General features: G+C 43.3%; 1 protein-coding gene across 10 annotated transcripts in view; it reads left to right on the top strand.

Annotated features, from left to right (window-relative positions):
* The window catches only part of heatr5a (HEAT repeat containing 5a), a 97925-nt gene that overhangs the window by 73729 nt on the left and 8713 nt on the right, over positions 1–15483 (top strand). For all 10 annotated transcript variants that reach the window (XM_064336112.1, XM_064336121.1, XM_064336130.1 and 7 more), the window contains 12 exons: positions 2126–2270; positions 3361–3540; positions 3739–3978; positions 7291–7469; positions 8589–8657; positions 8866–9045; positions 11319–11526; positions 11934–12173; positions 12487–12614; positions 12964–13111; positions 14065–14337; positions 14993–15217. In XM_064336112.1, the coding sequence (XP_064192182.1) occupies positions 2126–2270; positions 3361–3540; positions 3739–3978; positions 7291–7469; positions 8589–8657; positions 8866–9045; positions 11319–11526; positions 11934–12173; positions 12487–12614; positions 12964–13111; positions 14065–14337; positions 14993–15217 (2215 nt within the window). The remainder of the gene's footprint in view (positions 1–2125; positions 2271–3360; positions 3541–3738; positions 3979–7290; positions 7470–8588; positions 8658–8865; positions 9046–11318; positions 11527–11933; positions 12174–12486; positions 12615–12963; positions 13112–14064; positions 14338–14992; positions 15218–15483) is intronic.

Consider the following 15483-nt stretch of genomic DNA (forward strand, 5'->3'; position numbering starts at 1 on the left):
CTATTGTAGGCTTGTGTTTAAAAGCATTTGTGCTGATCTGGTGTTGGTTTTAACAATTGAGTGAGGTTCTGATATGGATATGGGAAGTTTTTTGTTAAGTGATAACAAGTGTCTGCTTGGCCCATCGCGAAAATGAAACTGAAATTCCACGCCAAAATGCTTTGTGAAGAACGAAAGAGACAAAACTAGGCAAGAAAACTTGACCAGCGGTGTTCCTGTTAAAGGAAAGCTTTCTTGACTTTTCTTTGTTATTACTTAAATAAAATATTAATTTAATATTTCTGTTTTTATTTTATAGAATATATTAATAGAATAATTAATAGGTTTTTTTTTTAATATTCAGAAAACCCAACACCTTCCAGCTATTGTATCCTCTCAACGCATTTGATGTTGTCTACTCTGCGCTGTAAGGCTGTCAAAGGTGCCATGAAATTGAGTTCGAATATTAGCTTTTGTAATTAGTTAGAGTTTGAATATATTCGAATATCATTTGCCTATAATTCACAAACATAAGCTGCTTATTGTCGGGCACAATATGCACGTGACGCTCCCTCCAAACTGGCCTGCGCGTTATGTTCCACAAGCGGGGAGTAGAATAGAGGACATCGGTGAACTTTCATACTAGGTTACTACATCTGGGGCCTCATTTATAAAACGTATTTTAGATCAACTTTGTGCCGCGTACGTAGAAAATCATGTCAAAGTAGTGATTTATAAAATTTCAACATGACTCGATTTGACCGTGGAAACGATTGAGGCTCCACGTCAGGTCTAAGACTTCGCGTATGCACGCAAATTCGTTTTATAAATGAGTCCCCTGCAGTTTCTATAGCCTAATGCGCAAATTAATAAAGCACTTTCTCGTGGATGTAATTTGCCACAACTCGGCATTTATTAATCACAATAATAGGGAAATGATTGTTTATAGGAAATCCCTGTTTATTTCTTAACACAAAAACTGTTAAAATACCTGTACTAAAACAACATAAATTACTTACTCTGTTTAGTTTGTTTAACTTTTTTCATCATCCAATTTTATCAAAATCTTCAGTACAGAAAGGAAACATAGCCTGCCATGGAAACATTATTTAGCCTAAATTGTTAGCTGACCAGATCTGTTGAACGAAGTAAAAAAAAGAGACTGGCTCACGAGGCTAGCTGACCAGTAACGTTGGGTGTCCATGGAGCTGAAAGTATCACCGGAGGTTATTGGCAAGGAAAACCAGACGATCCACTTGCTTGGATCCAGGGCAGAACGTTTTTTGTTCACAGAGGAAGTAACGTTAGCACAGGAAGTGAACTTTGCGTGCATGAACATGATTCGCCGCACGAAATTAAAGCCTGTGTATTCATGTTAATTACAAAACACGGGATCCACAACTAATATTCAAACGCTCAAATATAGGTTCGAACTTTAAAAAAAAAAAGATTTTCGAATAGTTTTCGAACTTAGAATATTTTTTGACAGCCCTACTGCGCTGCCGTTCATATGCCACTTTTTAGTGATTTGTGCTCTTATATAGACTACAGTGTTTGCTTTTGAAGTCTGTGGTGGGTGCTTGTGGAAATTATTATTCCGTCGTTAACATTTGTTTACTATAGTTTACGTAGCATGTGATTTAAATTGAAATGCGGCAAATTTGGAACCCCCCATCTGGTCATTTAAACGTTAACTTTGTTTTATTGCAATGTGTAACCGTTTAGTGTTAGCAGAATTTTGTCCGTCCCTGTTTCAGATTAGAGGGGAATCTAATTGTACTGTACTGTACTGTACTGTAACGGAGATATAAATAAACTTTGATAAAACAGGTTTCATGTTAATTGGTTGGTTGCTGTCTCAGTCCAAGTAGCACTGACAAGTATGAATTCAGGCTCAAATGTTTCATAGCCTGTCAAAATAAAATAGGGTTCATACTTCTATATCATTCCATACAAATGGGATTTCAGGGGCAGACATGTGGACTAACATGCATATTCTCTTTCTGTCCTACCTAAGTTTCTGAGAGGCTATAATGTGACCAATGTAAGTGGTCTGCTTTGTGTGTTTGTGTGTGTGTGTTTGTTTGAGCACATGCTTGTTAAAGGAAAGGATCTGTTATCCAATCATATCCGGCTGTGTCCGCAGGCAAATTTGTGCAGTTCCTACCTTTCCCTGCGGAGGGCAGTGGTGGCCTGTCTGAGGCAGCTGGCACAGAGGGAGGCAGCGGAGGTGACTGAACATGCTGTGGCATTGGTCAAGGGACTTCCACGGAGAGACAGCGCCTTGCTTGGTGAGGAAAAAATAGAGGCGCCTCACAAGAGAGCCTGGGAGTATTCTTTTCAGTGCGTTGTTTTATTAATACTTTATATATTCAGGGTTCAGCCCTTTGGTTGTCCATGGTGTCACTACTCAGTTCCATTAAACAGGCTACATTTTAACCTGTAAATGTTCTGACAATTTTACATTTCGGCATCATGTGAGCAGGATCTGGAGTCAATTTTCTGTTTAAGGCATTCCTCCAATTTCCTGGGCCAGGACCTAGTAAGATTTACAGAAATCTTCGTTCAGGGCTCTGTTGTGAACTAAACCAGCAACATTCACAGATAGCATGCAAATGGTTACAACGTTCTTATGTGAGACCTTTTGTTTCTGGCACAATTTCTTTAATAAATAGCCCACTACTGAATCTCTCAACAGTTTTTGCACAAATATGAGACTTTGCACATAGAAGATATCGCAGCTGCATTGTGTGATTTTGTGAGGCAAATTTGAATATTTATTTTTGGAATGGAATAAAGTGTCACTGTTCTTGTTTGACATGGCTTTGTCTATTAAGGAAAAAATATTTTCATCATTAACTCATGAATTGCTTGTGTGCTATGCAATCCTCCCTGATTAACATTTGTTAGTTTAAAATGTCTTTTTTTACCCAATGTAGCAAGCCGGCTCATGCCACAGATCAATGGCAGATATAGCTAGCGATTTAACATGGCTAACAGAATTATTTTCATGGCGTTTACCAAAAACAACTCCTATACATTTTGATTTTTAGCTGATGAACCATACTTACATTGTTTATCTAATGTTAGCTACAGTACTGACACAAGTTATGGAAACGCTGCATTTATAAACAGAGTTTGAAGATTAGTGCAATATTTTGAAACAATTTCTCTTTTTGGCTTAATATATGTAATATTTTATTAACATAAAACAAAAATGAAGAAATATTTAGCATTTGTGTTAAACAAACAATAATAATTAGACCTTCCTGTGCGTATTAGTTCATACTTGCATAATTAAGAAGACTGCCATACCCTGCTCTTGCTTCAGCTGTAGTCTCACTGAAGGTGACTATAGCGTCCCTCTGCTCTGTTCCATAGATGTGACCATCAAGGAGACGGGCCTGGAGGGGGCGCTGTTCAGCCTGTTGGATAGGGAGTCGGACGCGCAGCTTTGCAGGGACATACAGGAGACTCTGGGTCACATGCTGAGCTCTATGGCACTGGGCAGGCTGGCACACTGGCTCAAGCTGTGCAAAGATGTCCTCTCTGCCTCCGCAGGTGGGCAACACCTCCACAGACAGCCATTTTGATTCTTTTTTTTTTTTACTTTACTATGCATTATCATAAATTATATATAGCATTTTTTGCATAATTTTATAGAGCTGTTATATAGCTGTTACTGGTGGAGTTAACAGTAATAGACCAGACTCAGGTCGGACTCAGACACATGCTGATCCCGTCACCACCCTTCGCCAGATTTTGCCACGGCCGCACCAGTAGAGACCAACCAGGAGGAGGATGAGGGGGAGCGGTCGGATGACTCTTCCATCTTCACTTCAAAATCAAAATCTGGTGGGCCCTTCACAAATCCCAGATGGCCCACGCGCGTGTTCTCTGCCGAGTGCGTCTGCCGAATTATCACCCAGTGTGAGAATGGAGACCCTGCCCACTTTGACATGGCCCTGGCTCAGGAGCGTCGCTTGCAGGTATCCTCGGGTGAGTGACGCTTTGCAGCCTCCCATGCCTGCTCACATTGGTCACTCTTATTTGAGGTTTGCCTCATTGCTTACATGAGTAAACTCCCTTTACAGCTGCCATTCACATGTAGGAGAAACCATCATGCTATACATGCTGTACTTACCACAATCAAGACCAGACCAAGACCACTTCCTCAAGTGCAATACATTTTTTTATCAAACAAATATACAGTATATATATATTTTTGAATAAATGTGCCATTCTAAAACTAAGAAATAATGACGGTATTATCTTTATGTTTTATAAAATAAATTAAAACCAGGGAAGATGATTCCAGTCACAGCAGTAAAATAAATGTTGCTCAAACAAAAAATTATAAAGCACAATTTGAAGTCCATTTGACGCCGAGTGATGCAAGTTGCTTCGAAAAGCACTCCCTTTGTTGCCATACAGTGTAGGATTTTTATTAATTTTTTATGCATGGGAAACTTGCAATTCTCAAGTATGTTGAATCTACCGACATTAAAGCCAGGGCTGCGTTTGAAAACCACGCTGTTTAGTCACTACGAGTAGTAGCTGCTGAAAACATGCAGACCACTTCCTTGCAGTTGTAATGTTTCAAAAATGTTCCTTCAAAAAAACGTTATCATTAGCAAAGGCAGTTCAAGCCATGTCTCATTCTATTGAGAAAGATGATGGTAAAGGAGGTGGAAGTGCACTTTCTGGGGATGAGGATTTTTATTTCCATGCAATGAACCCAATCAAGGATGACATGAATCCAACCTGAATACCACTATTCTAATAGGTTACATGTCTTTACTGCTTGTGTAATAAAATAAGAATGTTACTAGCTACTTAAATATGCTACCTCTATGTACTATTACAGCTATTGAAATAATTAGCCATTGTTTTGCAGGCAATACAAAATCTGCAGTTATTGTTTGCTACATTGAGATTTCATGACACTTTCACTTTTGAAGCAGCTGCCAGCTGCCGATTAGTTCTTGAATAGTTATTTATATGCATTGTGTCCATCCAGCATGGTTGTAACATCTACATACAGAGTGTAAATAAAACAGACATGTAGAAGGGTATAGAAGAGGGAAAACCTGGTTTCCACCTCACGTTTAACTGGCCAACAAATGACATAAAGTCTACTGAAAATCAAGATTGGCAAGATTGGTCTGTATTGACATTACTACATATACAAAATGTATTTAAAACATGACAGAAAAATTTGCGACACCCTTGCCCATTCAGCTTTTATGAACATTTACAAATTAATTTACACATTAATATTCAAGTAGGCTATATATATTATAATTGTACTTCCTGTTAAATACTGTAATTACTGACAATGACACTATTATTATTATTGTTGCTATTATTATTATTACATGACTATAATACTGTAATATTAATGCATATAGTGATACAGAGTTTTGGTCATTAGAATTGTGTGTCACATCAAAGTGTCCAATAACAAAAATTGCCCCATGAAGACTACATCATTTAAACTTACACTCCAGATATGATATATTCATACTTGGTTGTCTAGTTAATTTTACAGAATGTACAAGTCCTTGTGGATTTGCAACTTAAAATATTTCATTACATTGCAAGCATATTTATAGTACATTGGAACCAGGTCTAGTTAAACTACTGTGGTGACCACAGTCGACGCCACTCAGTATTGTTTTCGCTAAATTGTTACAGTATTGTTAGCTTGCCAGTTGACATTCTACTAGTCTTAAACATCATTTGAAACACTCTAGAGGTTGAATTTATGTGTAGGAAATGCTACAGTTATAGGCTGGTTATGCTTTATGACAGTTTCTAACTAAAAGATCCAAGTAGGCCATGGGAAAACTGAATGAATGAGGCAGGGTAACTGTACAGATCGGCCACCATCTTTTGAGTACACGGCCCAGAGCAGTCAAGATGAATGTTAACAAAGGTTAAACTGGCACTGACTAATCTGATTTAGGTTCTAGTAAGGCTATCTAACAGCTAAACCTTGCTGGTTAACAAGCCTAATAACGGGGAAATATCCTGTTCAAATAATGTTACCAGTTTGTCTACAGACATTGTGAAAGAGTATGTTGTACCTTGGAATTCATTGAGCGTCATCGTACAGATTTTTCAAGCTGCCTTCCATTTTGTGTTTGCACAATCCTCATCAAAGTTTTAGAACACAAATTTCATGATGGCTAGCTTCAATTTCGATAGCAAACTAAGAACAAAATCCAATGTCACGTAAGCCTAGCAATTTTCCTGTTAGCTTGCACAAGATAGCTAATATACACCAAGTAATAATGCTAAGAACAGAAAAGACTACAATTAATAGATATAATAAAAAACATTGTGAATATTGCGTGCCTCTTTAGCATTCTTTGACCATTTTTGATGAAACTCTTTTATAGTTACCTGGCTATCTGTCATAATTTGGCTATCAAGTATATATTAATGGATGATTCATGGTTCTATTAATGGTTATATTAAATTTTGTGTAGACAGATTTAAATGTAATTACTTGCCATTAGGGGGGGCATTAGGTAAACAGTATTCTTTTATTGTTATATTATTAAGTAGCCATGGTGGGGTAAATGGCTCTAATGTACAAAACAAAAGAAAATTGCAATCAGCTGATTCTCTGCAGCAGCAATTTTATGGCACAGACTAGTATTGGAGTGAGATGGAGTTATTATCTTAAAGGCATTGGCCTACTATGGGGTTTTTAGGCTTTGTTTACATTCAAAGAAGTCTCCTCCTTTGTGTTCAACCTGGCCGACTCACCCCCGAGTACCCGACAGAGTCACAGACACAGAAATTCATTGTAAGTGAAAGAGCCCTGTTAGCTTGTCTTTTTGCTTTGCTGTATCTGGGCCATTGCAGCAGTTCACCAACAATAGCAACGAACATTCGGTTGAAATCTGATCCTAAACCACTGGCTGTGTAGGCCATACTCACTCCTCTCCACACACAACAGAGCACCAGGCCCAGAAATGTTTGAAATACATTTTGAACTTTGAACTAGTCCAAGGTCATGGTCTTTCCCCAAGATCTTATGCTAAGACCAAGACCAAGTTTATGTGGTCTCAGGACCTCGAGATCAGGACCAAGAAATCAAGACTCTTCGGTATTCACACAATGTACCTTCTGCACCCAGTAGCTGGATTTCTTAGCCTGTCTTCAATGCAGCTATGTAAATTGTTCCTTGCTTAATAGCAGCAGCATCAGCACTTGCTCAGCATGTCTCTGACCTGAGCAATTGCATTTTATTAGTTTTATGATGGCTCCACCTCCCTCACATGCACCTTTCCCCAGCAGACTTCCTGGTTTTGCATCTGGCTGACCTGATCCGCATGGCGTTCATGGCAGCCACAGACCACAGTGAGGTGCTGAGGCTGGCAGGCCTGCAAACACTGCTGCTCATCATCCGCAGGTTTGCCGCCGTCCCTGAGCCCGAGTTCCCTGGGCACGTCATCCTGGAGCAGTACCAGGCCAACGTGAGTAATCCCCACCTCATCTCGTCATGCCCCGCCCAGCCCCATGCCCTTTCCTGACCTGCCTTCTCCTACCCTGCCCTGCCCCTCCTCCCCTTTCTCCTTTATCAGTTTGGTCACCGCCCTCCACCCCTCCACCCTGCTGTTCTGCTGTACCAAAACCTGCCCAGGTCCATCACATTTCCCCCTATTGTACTACACCCTGCCCTGCTCTATCACACCCTGCCCTGCACTATCACACCCTGCCCTGCTCCATCACACCCTGCCCTGCTTCATCACTCCCTGCCCTGCTCCATCACACCTGCCACTTACAGACCCTGCCTGCTCCATCACACCCTGCCCTGCTTATCACCCTGCCCTGCTCATCACCTCCTGTATCACCCTGCCCTGCTCCATCACACCCTGCCCAGCTCTATCAGACCCTGCCCTGCTTCATCACTCCCTGCCCTGCTCCATCACACCCTGCCCTGCTTCATCACTCCCTGCCCTGCTCCATCACACCCTGCCCTGCTCTATCACACCCTGCCCTGCTCTATCACACCCTGCCCTGCTCCATCACACCCTGCCCTGCTCCATCACACCCTGCCCTGCTCTATCACAGCCTGCCCTGCTGTACTACATCCTGCTCTTCCCTGACCTATTTTGACCCACCCTCTCCTAGTCTGTCCTGTCCCATCCCAGGTATAGAGTGCACTTACCCATTGTCCTCCAGAAAGACAAGGACCCATCTGGCAAGTACTTTTCCACGCAGGCAGTAATTCAGGGTTCAGTTCTACTGAGTTGATGCTGTTTTGTCACAACTCTGTGTGGGCAAGTTTATATACACCCTCGCATTCAGTGTCAGTGCATCTGTCTGACATCAGAAAGAGTGGAACGGATGAGTAATCTCAGAGGAAGGTAGGAATGAGATCAATTTTGCTGTGATGTGCCTCTTCAAAGGTAGTACAGAATGTTATTGCTTCGCTAAAATCAGTCATTTCTCCTGTGGTGTGGATATAGAATTAGGATCTCTAAACTCCAAACCTCTTTGAACCCATGAAGTCTGGGCTGCAGGCTTTTGTGTCTAGATGAGAAAAGGCTAATGTGCTCATCTGACCTCTTCCTTTTTCTCCATCTCTGTAGGTGGGAGCTGCCCTACGGCCTGCCTTCACTGCGGACACGCCCCCTGATGTCACTGCTAAAGCCTGCCAGGTGGGAAAGAGGATGCCACTCCCCTGCTCTCTTTTGCTTCAAATGGATAATTGTGCTTTTATCTTGTCCTAGAGAAGTAGCATATCTCTGGCCTCATCTTCTCTTTGGTGGCCTAGTCTCATTTCCTAACTTACCTGACTTGTGTACTTGTAGTTGGTTCAATGTCATTTCTGGAGCCGGGTGGTTACAGATTTGGTAACCTGAACAGGTATGCAGTGCTTGGATCGCTAGTGGAGTGGTGAGTGACCTTGGGGACCTGCGGCGCGTTCACAACCTCCTGGCCTCCTCATTGGTCAGAGTCCAGGGTGGAAAAGAGACGCCCAGTCAGCTGTACAATGAGAGCACCTCCACCATGGAAGCCCTGGCTGTGCTCAAGGCCTGGGCAGAGGTAAGGACAATCCTGATCACTCTGAAACCACTGGGCACACTCAGCTCTGCTTTACATCCCAAACCCTGTTTTCAACCTAGATTTGCTGAAAAATTGTATTTGTTCCGCACCAATGTAGGTCTCATAAGATCTAAATGGGGTCATTCTAAAACTGGAGATGTTCCCCGAGGGAACATTTCCTCTATGTTTCCTCTCTTGTCAGATCTCTGCAGCTTCTCTTCATCTTATCCTGGGAGTAAATGAGAATAAGGGCATGTCCAAATACCTGTGCTACAGTCGGTTTAATAAGCTTTTTTGTGTATTTAAGACTAGCATGTTCTATAGTATGAAAGTATAGTATGTTTGAAGTACCTAGGAAGCATTCTATCTGCACTGGAAATTTTAAGTGTTCATTTAGTGTATATTATTCTGGAAAAAATGTCAATTTAATTTTGAGCTGGGCTGTTTTTGCTGATGACAGGTTTTCAGCTATTGTCTCAACTGTATCTAAAAAGCAATAAAATAATTTTTTTATTTATCTGGTAAAAACACTCATGTAATTTATTTGATTCTCCCACCGATTAATAAACTACCATTAGCTACTTTAGGCATTAGTCATTTTTAGGGGGAGGCCTCTTTGGCACTGGCAAAACCAAAATGCCATTGGGACCAGTGTCACTGTTTAAACAAAAACTTAAATTGTACCATTAAAGAAAAATATGAAAAGCACCATTATGCTCTCAGATTGTATGTGGATAGCTGTATATTTCTAGACCTATTTAAATTAATTAATACTAATATTTATCCTTATATGCATACATATTTAACTACTCTACTGCAGCTATACCATTTATACTTGTGTGATATCTAGTGTTTAGAGAGAGAAACAGTGAATTGGATACAATATTATATTGTTTCTAAGAATGCTGCCTGTCCTCCTCTCTACAAACATCAAAGGAAACATCCTTGGGGCAATTAAAAGTCATGCCGAGACCCTATCCCAGCAATCTATGATTCCCACTTTCTGCAGAGTATGTCTCTGGAGTGACACCAGAAGACAAAGCTATGTAAGGAGCCTGAGGCCCAAGGCCCAGCCTGGCAGCAGAACACACAAAAATGATTTCAAGTTTTATTTATTAAATAAATCACTGAAAATCTTTATGTCTATGCAGATGATGGTTGTTAAGAACTGATGAGACCTGACAGTTGAAATCTAAATTTTTTAGAAGCCATTCCAGTTTCAAGCGGAAATTAAGGCAGTGTGATTTGGTTTTGTTACACGGAAAAATATTTTGCCTGAAAGTGGAGGTTACAACTGGCTGGATTTAAAAATGATTTGTCTATAAATATTATCTCTGGTGTTAGAAGCAGAAGTAAACTTCCATGCTTTTTGCTGGTATCCAATAGCTGAACTGAATTACCCCCTCACATATTCATGCAGATGTTGTGTTGCAGTTGATTTGGAGCCTTGGTGATGGTTCCTTGGTTGTGTCTTTGTAGCTTGTTTCTATTTGTTCCTGTGGCGCAAATTTCAGAAACACTTCAAAATAATGACCAATAATGTGGGACCTCTAAGTTGTGATGTGAAAGTATCCAGCTAAATTGGCCTGTCAAAATTCTGACAGTTGGAACTTGGCAAACTGCCAGAACCGATTGCAGTTGACTGATAACCAATAAATCAAATGCAGTACTCTGTCAAGACTCTGTTTTTGGTGTCATCTGAGTCCAACAGTCTTTATATGATTTAATGTTGAGGAAATTAGAGTTTTAATGTAAAAAAAATAGCCATTATATCACATTAAGCCACTAATACTAATATAGCTATGTAGCTGGCTAATTAAAACATTTGAAAACTGCCATTCGACAACAGGATTTGGAAAGCTGACCTCCAGGATTTCTTTCAAGAACACCATCCTGTTAGGTTGGTGTAACTCTTTGAAAGTGCGACATAAAACAGCATGGAGACTAACCAGTTCCCAAGAGCACAACGCTGGCATCTGGGTGATGGCCAAACAGGGCCACACTGACATGCAGTGAAAAGATGAGAATTATTTCCATGAGGAGAGTTGGACAGATGTTCTTCTCCAAAGTATACCATAGCTGTGTTATCTATCTGCTATCTAATAGCTGCACTTATTTCTTAGAGAATTTTGGCCGTTGTGTAATTTGAGCCCTGCTACTTCTTGCTAGCTAGTTGTTTTCATAATGTCTTCTAAGTTTTGAGAATGCAGGGAGGTGCAGGGATACTGGCCTGCGAAAGAAGTAATTCCCATGCATACTGCTTTCTGTCCCAGGTGTATATTGTGGCAATGAGGAGCCCTGAGTCAAGTTTGACTGATCCCAGCCTATCAGAGGAGGGGGTGGGGCCAGTGCCAGGCGGTGGGCTCCTGAGGCTGGTTCAGGCGGACCTTCCCACTCTGAGCCGGCTGTGGCTTGCAGTGCTGCAGGACCATGCCCTCCTCACGCTCCCTGAGGAGTACTCTCCCCAGCTCCCAGCAACAGGTCTGTAGTTCTGCGGGGATAATAGGTGGCTCAGATGTTCAAAATGGGGTAAATTATACATTTTTTTATTAGTACTGCTAGTACTGAGTTATGTGTAATTTGTAAGCGCCCAGGTCCTGTTGGGATCCCCATGTTAATGTTTGTAAAATTATGGTTGGTTTGATTATTATAGCTGTTGTCCAGTAATTACTGCGGTAGATCATTTAATCCTAGTTTAGTATCTTAACTTGATATTTCCCTGGCTGACAAATTCTGGCCCAGTGGAGATATCCATGGTAGGTCAATGTTCATGTTGTAGCAATGCTTAAATATCTATGGTAGCTGAATGTGTGTTTCAGCTAAGATGTGTGTAGGTTATGGTCATAGAGCCGAGACATCTATGGTAGTTGGGTGTGGGTGTGTTTCAGGGGGAACCTTTTACACAGCTGAGACAGTGAAGCAGGCTAGACTGCACTACTGCAGCTCCTGGGGGCCCGTTCTGCATGCTGCTGCCCTGTGGCTCAGCAGCACAGGCTTCATTGTGGTGGACGAGGGCCCTGCCAACCTGTCCCGCCCTGTCACCCCCACGTCTATGGGTCAATCCGCCTCACTGGCCAGCATGAAGTCTCCTGAGGACTTGAACACCGAGCGTCTTCATCTCATCCTGGGTAAGGCTCCTCTTTTCCCTCTCCTCGCACCACAACAGCCAATACCGAGGCCCCTCCTCTCCTCATACATAGACACACTCATTTTTGAGGGCACTGTAGTTATTGTAGAATAATTCTATATTGTCCCAACTGGTTAGTAAGTTAAATACTCATTGTTTTTCAGTTTGAATTTAACTGTGCTACATGTCTGTGCACATGGTGTTTCCTGTGTACTGGAGCCTCCCACAGACATTTCTTGGTCTCCCTCATGTTACACATCCTGCTGACAACACGTACACCTCCCTCACAAGGGTCTTTCCGTTCCACTCTGCAGGCCTCAGTATCGAATTTCTGTGTTCCCCACGCTCTGATGCTCAAATGGAGAACATCACTTCCTGTCTACACGCCCTCCAGTGCCTGCTGGACCTCCCCTGGCCCAGGTCCAAGATCGGGAATGATCAGGTACCTGCAGACTCCCTCTGCTGTAGCCAAGGTGCTCTTAATGGTGTGCGTTACTTTGTTTTTGTGTTATTTCCTTCTGTTCTGTGTTGTTCCCCTCATTTTCATATGCTAGCATTACTTCAGAAAAGTTCTGAATTAATCATGTCAGTCTCTAAACCAGTGTCTCCGTACATCACTGGTGGCATACACATTAGGGCTGTGAGCATTTTCAGATTCCTGTGATTTTTAAAGGATTTGGGGTTCCATGCTTTGTGAGTGGCTGAGGGCCACTCACAAGGTTAGCAGATGACTGATCAGAGGGCTGAAGGGAATAGCCCACACTGAGTCCACTCTGCCATTTTACCTGTAGGCCTTGAGCGTGGAGCTTTTGAGCGTGCTCCACAGACTGATTGTGACACGGGAGTCTCCGGAGGTGCAGGTGGCTGTGCTGCAGCTTGTCCAGCAGGTGGTGTGTGCAGCCCAGGAGCACGTGAAAGAAAAGAGACACAGCGCTGAAGGTGAGCTGGGGGGAGTCAGTAAAAAAGCCACAGCACTGAGGGTGAACTGGGGGTCAGTAGAAGGGACAGCACTGAGGGTGAGCTGGGCAGATTTAGCAGAAGACATAGCACTGAGGGTGAGCTGGGGGAGTCGGTAGAAGAGACAGCACTGAGGGTGAGCTGGGCAGAGTTAGTAGAAGACATAGCACTGAGGGTGAGCTGGGGGAGTCAGGAGAAGAGACAGCACTGAGGGTGAGCTGGGGAATCAGAGAAGAGACAGCACTGAGGGTTAGCTGGGGATCAGGAGAAGAAGCACTGAGGTGAGCTGGGGAGTCGTAGAAGAGACAGCACTGAGGGTGAGCTGGGCAGAGTTAGTAGAAGACATAGCACTGAGGGTGAGCTGGGGGAGTCAGGAGAAGAGACAGCACTGAGGGTGAGCTGGGGGAATCAGGAGAAGAGACAGCACTGAGGGTTAGCTGGGGGAATCAGGAGAAGAGACAGCACTGAGGGTGAGCTGGGGGAGTCGGTAGAAGAGACAGCACTGAGGGTGAGCTGGGCAGAGTTAGTAGAAGACATAGCACTGAGGGTGAGCTGGGGGAGTCAGGAGAAGAGACAGCACTGAGGGTGAGCTGGGGGAGTCAGGAGAAGAGACAGCACTGAGGGTGAGCTGGGCAGAGTCAGTAGAAGACTAGACTGATGGTGAGCTGGGAGAGTCAGAAGAAGAGACAGAGTTGAGGGTGAGCTGGGGGAGTCAGTAGAAGAGACAGCACTGAGGGTGAGCTGGGGGAGTCAATAAAAGAGATGCAGGGTATTTAGTTCGTCTGATTTTCTGCTGATGCAGATTTGATCCAGTGTTGTAGCTGCTGCTTGTTTGACCTGACGTGGTGCTGCTAGATCACATGGTGCAGTGTGATAGACCCACTGTTACGGCAGTGCTGGTTTGGTCAGACAGTGCTGGCTTTTGGTGTTGGCAGTGGATGATGGTGCGGCGGAGAAGGAGACCCTGCCAGAGTTTGGGGAGGGACGGGACACAGGCGGGCTGTTGCCCGGCAAGTCGCTGGTGTTGGGAGCTCTGGAGCTGTGCCTCTGTGTGCTGGTGCGTCGCCTGCCCCAGCTGAGCCCGAAACTGGCCGGCTGCCCCACAGGCCAGGGGGGGCTATCCCGGGCCATGAGCCAGAACGACTGCAGGCTGGTGTCTGCTGCTTTGGCCATCCTGTCCGAACTGCCCTCCATCTGCTCCCCTGAGGGTAAGATCTGTTGCCTTTACAGTGCTACTAGTCTGGTATCTTTCATATTGAAACGGCCCCTCCGGTCAGTACTGATAATTAACCACAGTGGGATGTTCAGTCTAGTCAGTACTCATAAATTTGTAACTGTATTTGCTGCTGGGTAGCATCTGATAAATACTTCAGCACTGGCTAGTTAGTATATCAGCTGAACTTGATATCTGCAGTTTTAATACTTGAGTTCCACCATGCAAGAATGAATGATATTTGTATAGTAGTCTATCATTTGTCCCCTCTTGCAAACCTAATGTATTGATCTGTATCCTCTAAACTTACAGTATCATGGGCCATATTAAAATCACACTGATTTGAGATTAGTCTGTCAAAATTATGTTGCTGTGCTGTGCTAATAACCGATGATCAGTTACGACTTCTAACGAGTCATGATCTTTTATTTAAGGCAGTTAGGGCTGGAGGCTATGATTCAAACCAGAATGTTCTCTGCTAGTGCGTCCGTAAACTCACTAAGCAGGCAACACAGGCTTGAACTAGATTGCTTGATTTTTAGAAACTTGGAATTGTTGGAAATCAGTCACACTTAATTTACTGATCTGTGACTGCACTGATTCCCATGTGTTTCTCCAAACTTACCTGTGGTGGCGCTGTTCTCCCACAGGCAGCGTTTCCATCCTGCCCACTGTCCTGTACCTGCTGATGGGGGTCCTGCGGGAGGCGGTGCGGGCCCTGCCCGGTGGGGCACTGGGGCTGGTGATAGGGGGGGCGCTGCAGGCTCTGCGCACTGTACTGTCCTCTCCTATGGCCCGAGCGGAAAAGAGCAGGGCTGCCTGGGCCCACCTGCTGCGCTGTGCACTCAGAACTCTGTTAGACTGCTGGGATCCAGGTATATCTCCACCCACTGAGGGTTATTTACCTCGCCTTGAACAAAGTGCGTGATTTAGCCCCTTTGCACAGATGCCAATCCTCGCCCATTTAGGGGGTGTTTTATTTAAGGGTGTATAACTCTGTACGTGTGCATCACAGAGACTTAAAAAATGGCTTAAATGAAGAAAGACACTTGTACCATTCACAATATTAACAATTTGCGTTGAGTTTTTTTTTAAACGGAATTTTAGGCATAAGTGAAGCCTGAAATACAAAAATGAAGTT

Source organism: Anguilla rostrata, chromosome 1 (assembly GCF_018555375.3).
Source record: "Anguilla rostrata isolate EN2019 chromosome 1, ASM1855537v3, whole genome shotgun sequence".
Lineage (NCBI taxonomy): Eukaryota > Metazoa > Chordata > Actinopteri > Anguilliformes > Anguillidae > Anguilla > Anguilla rostrata.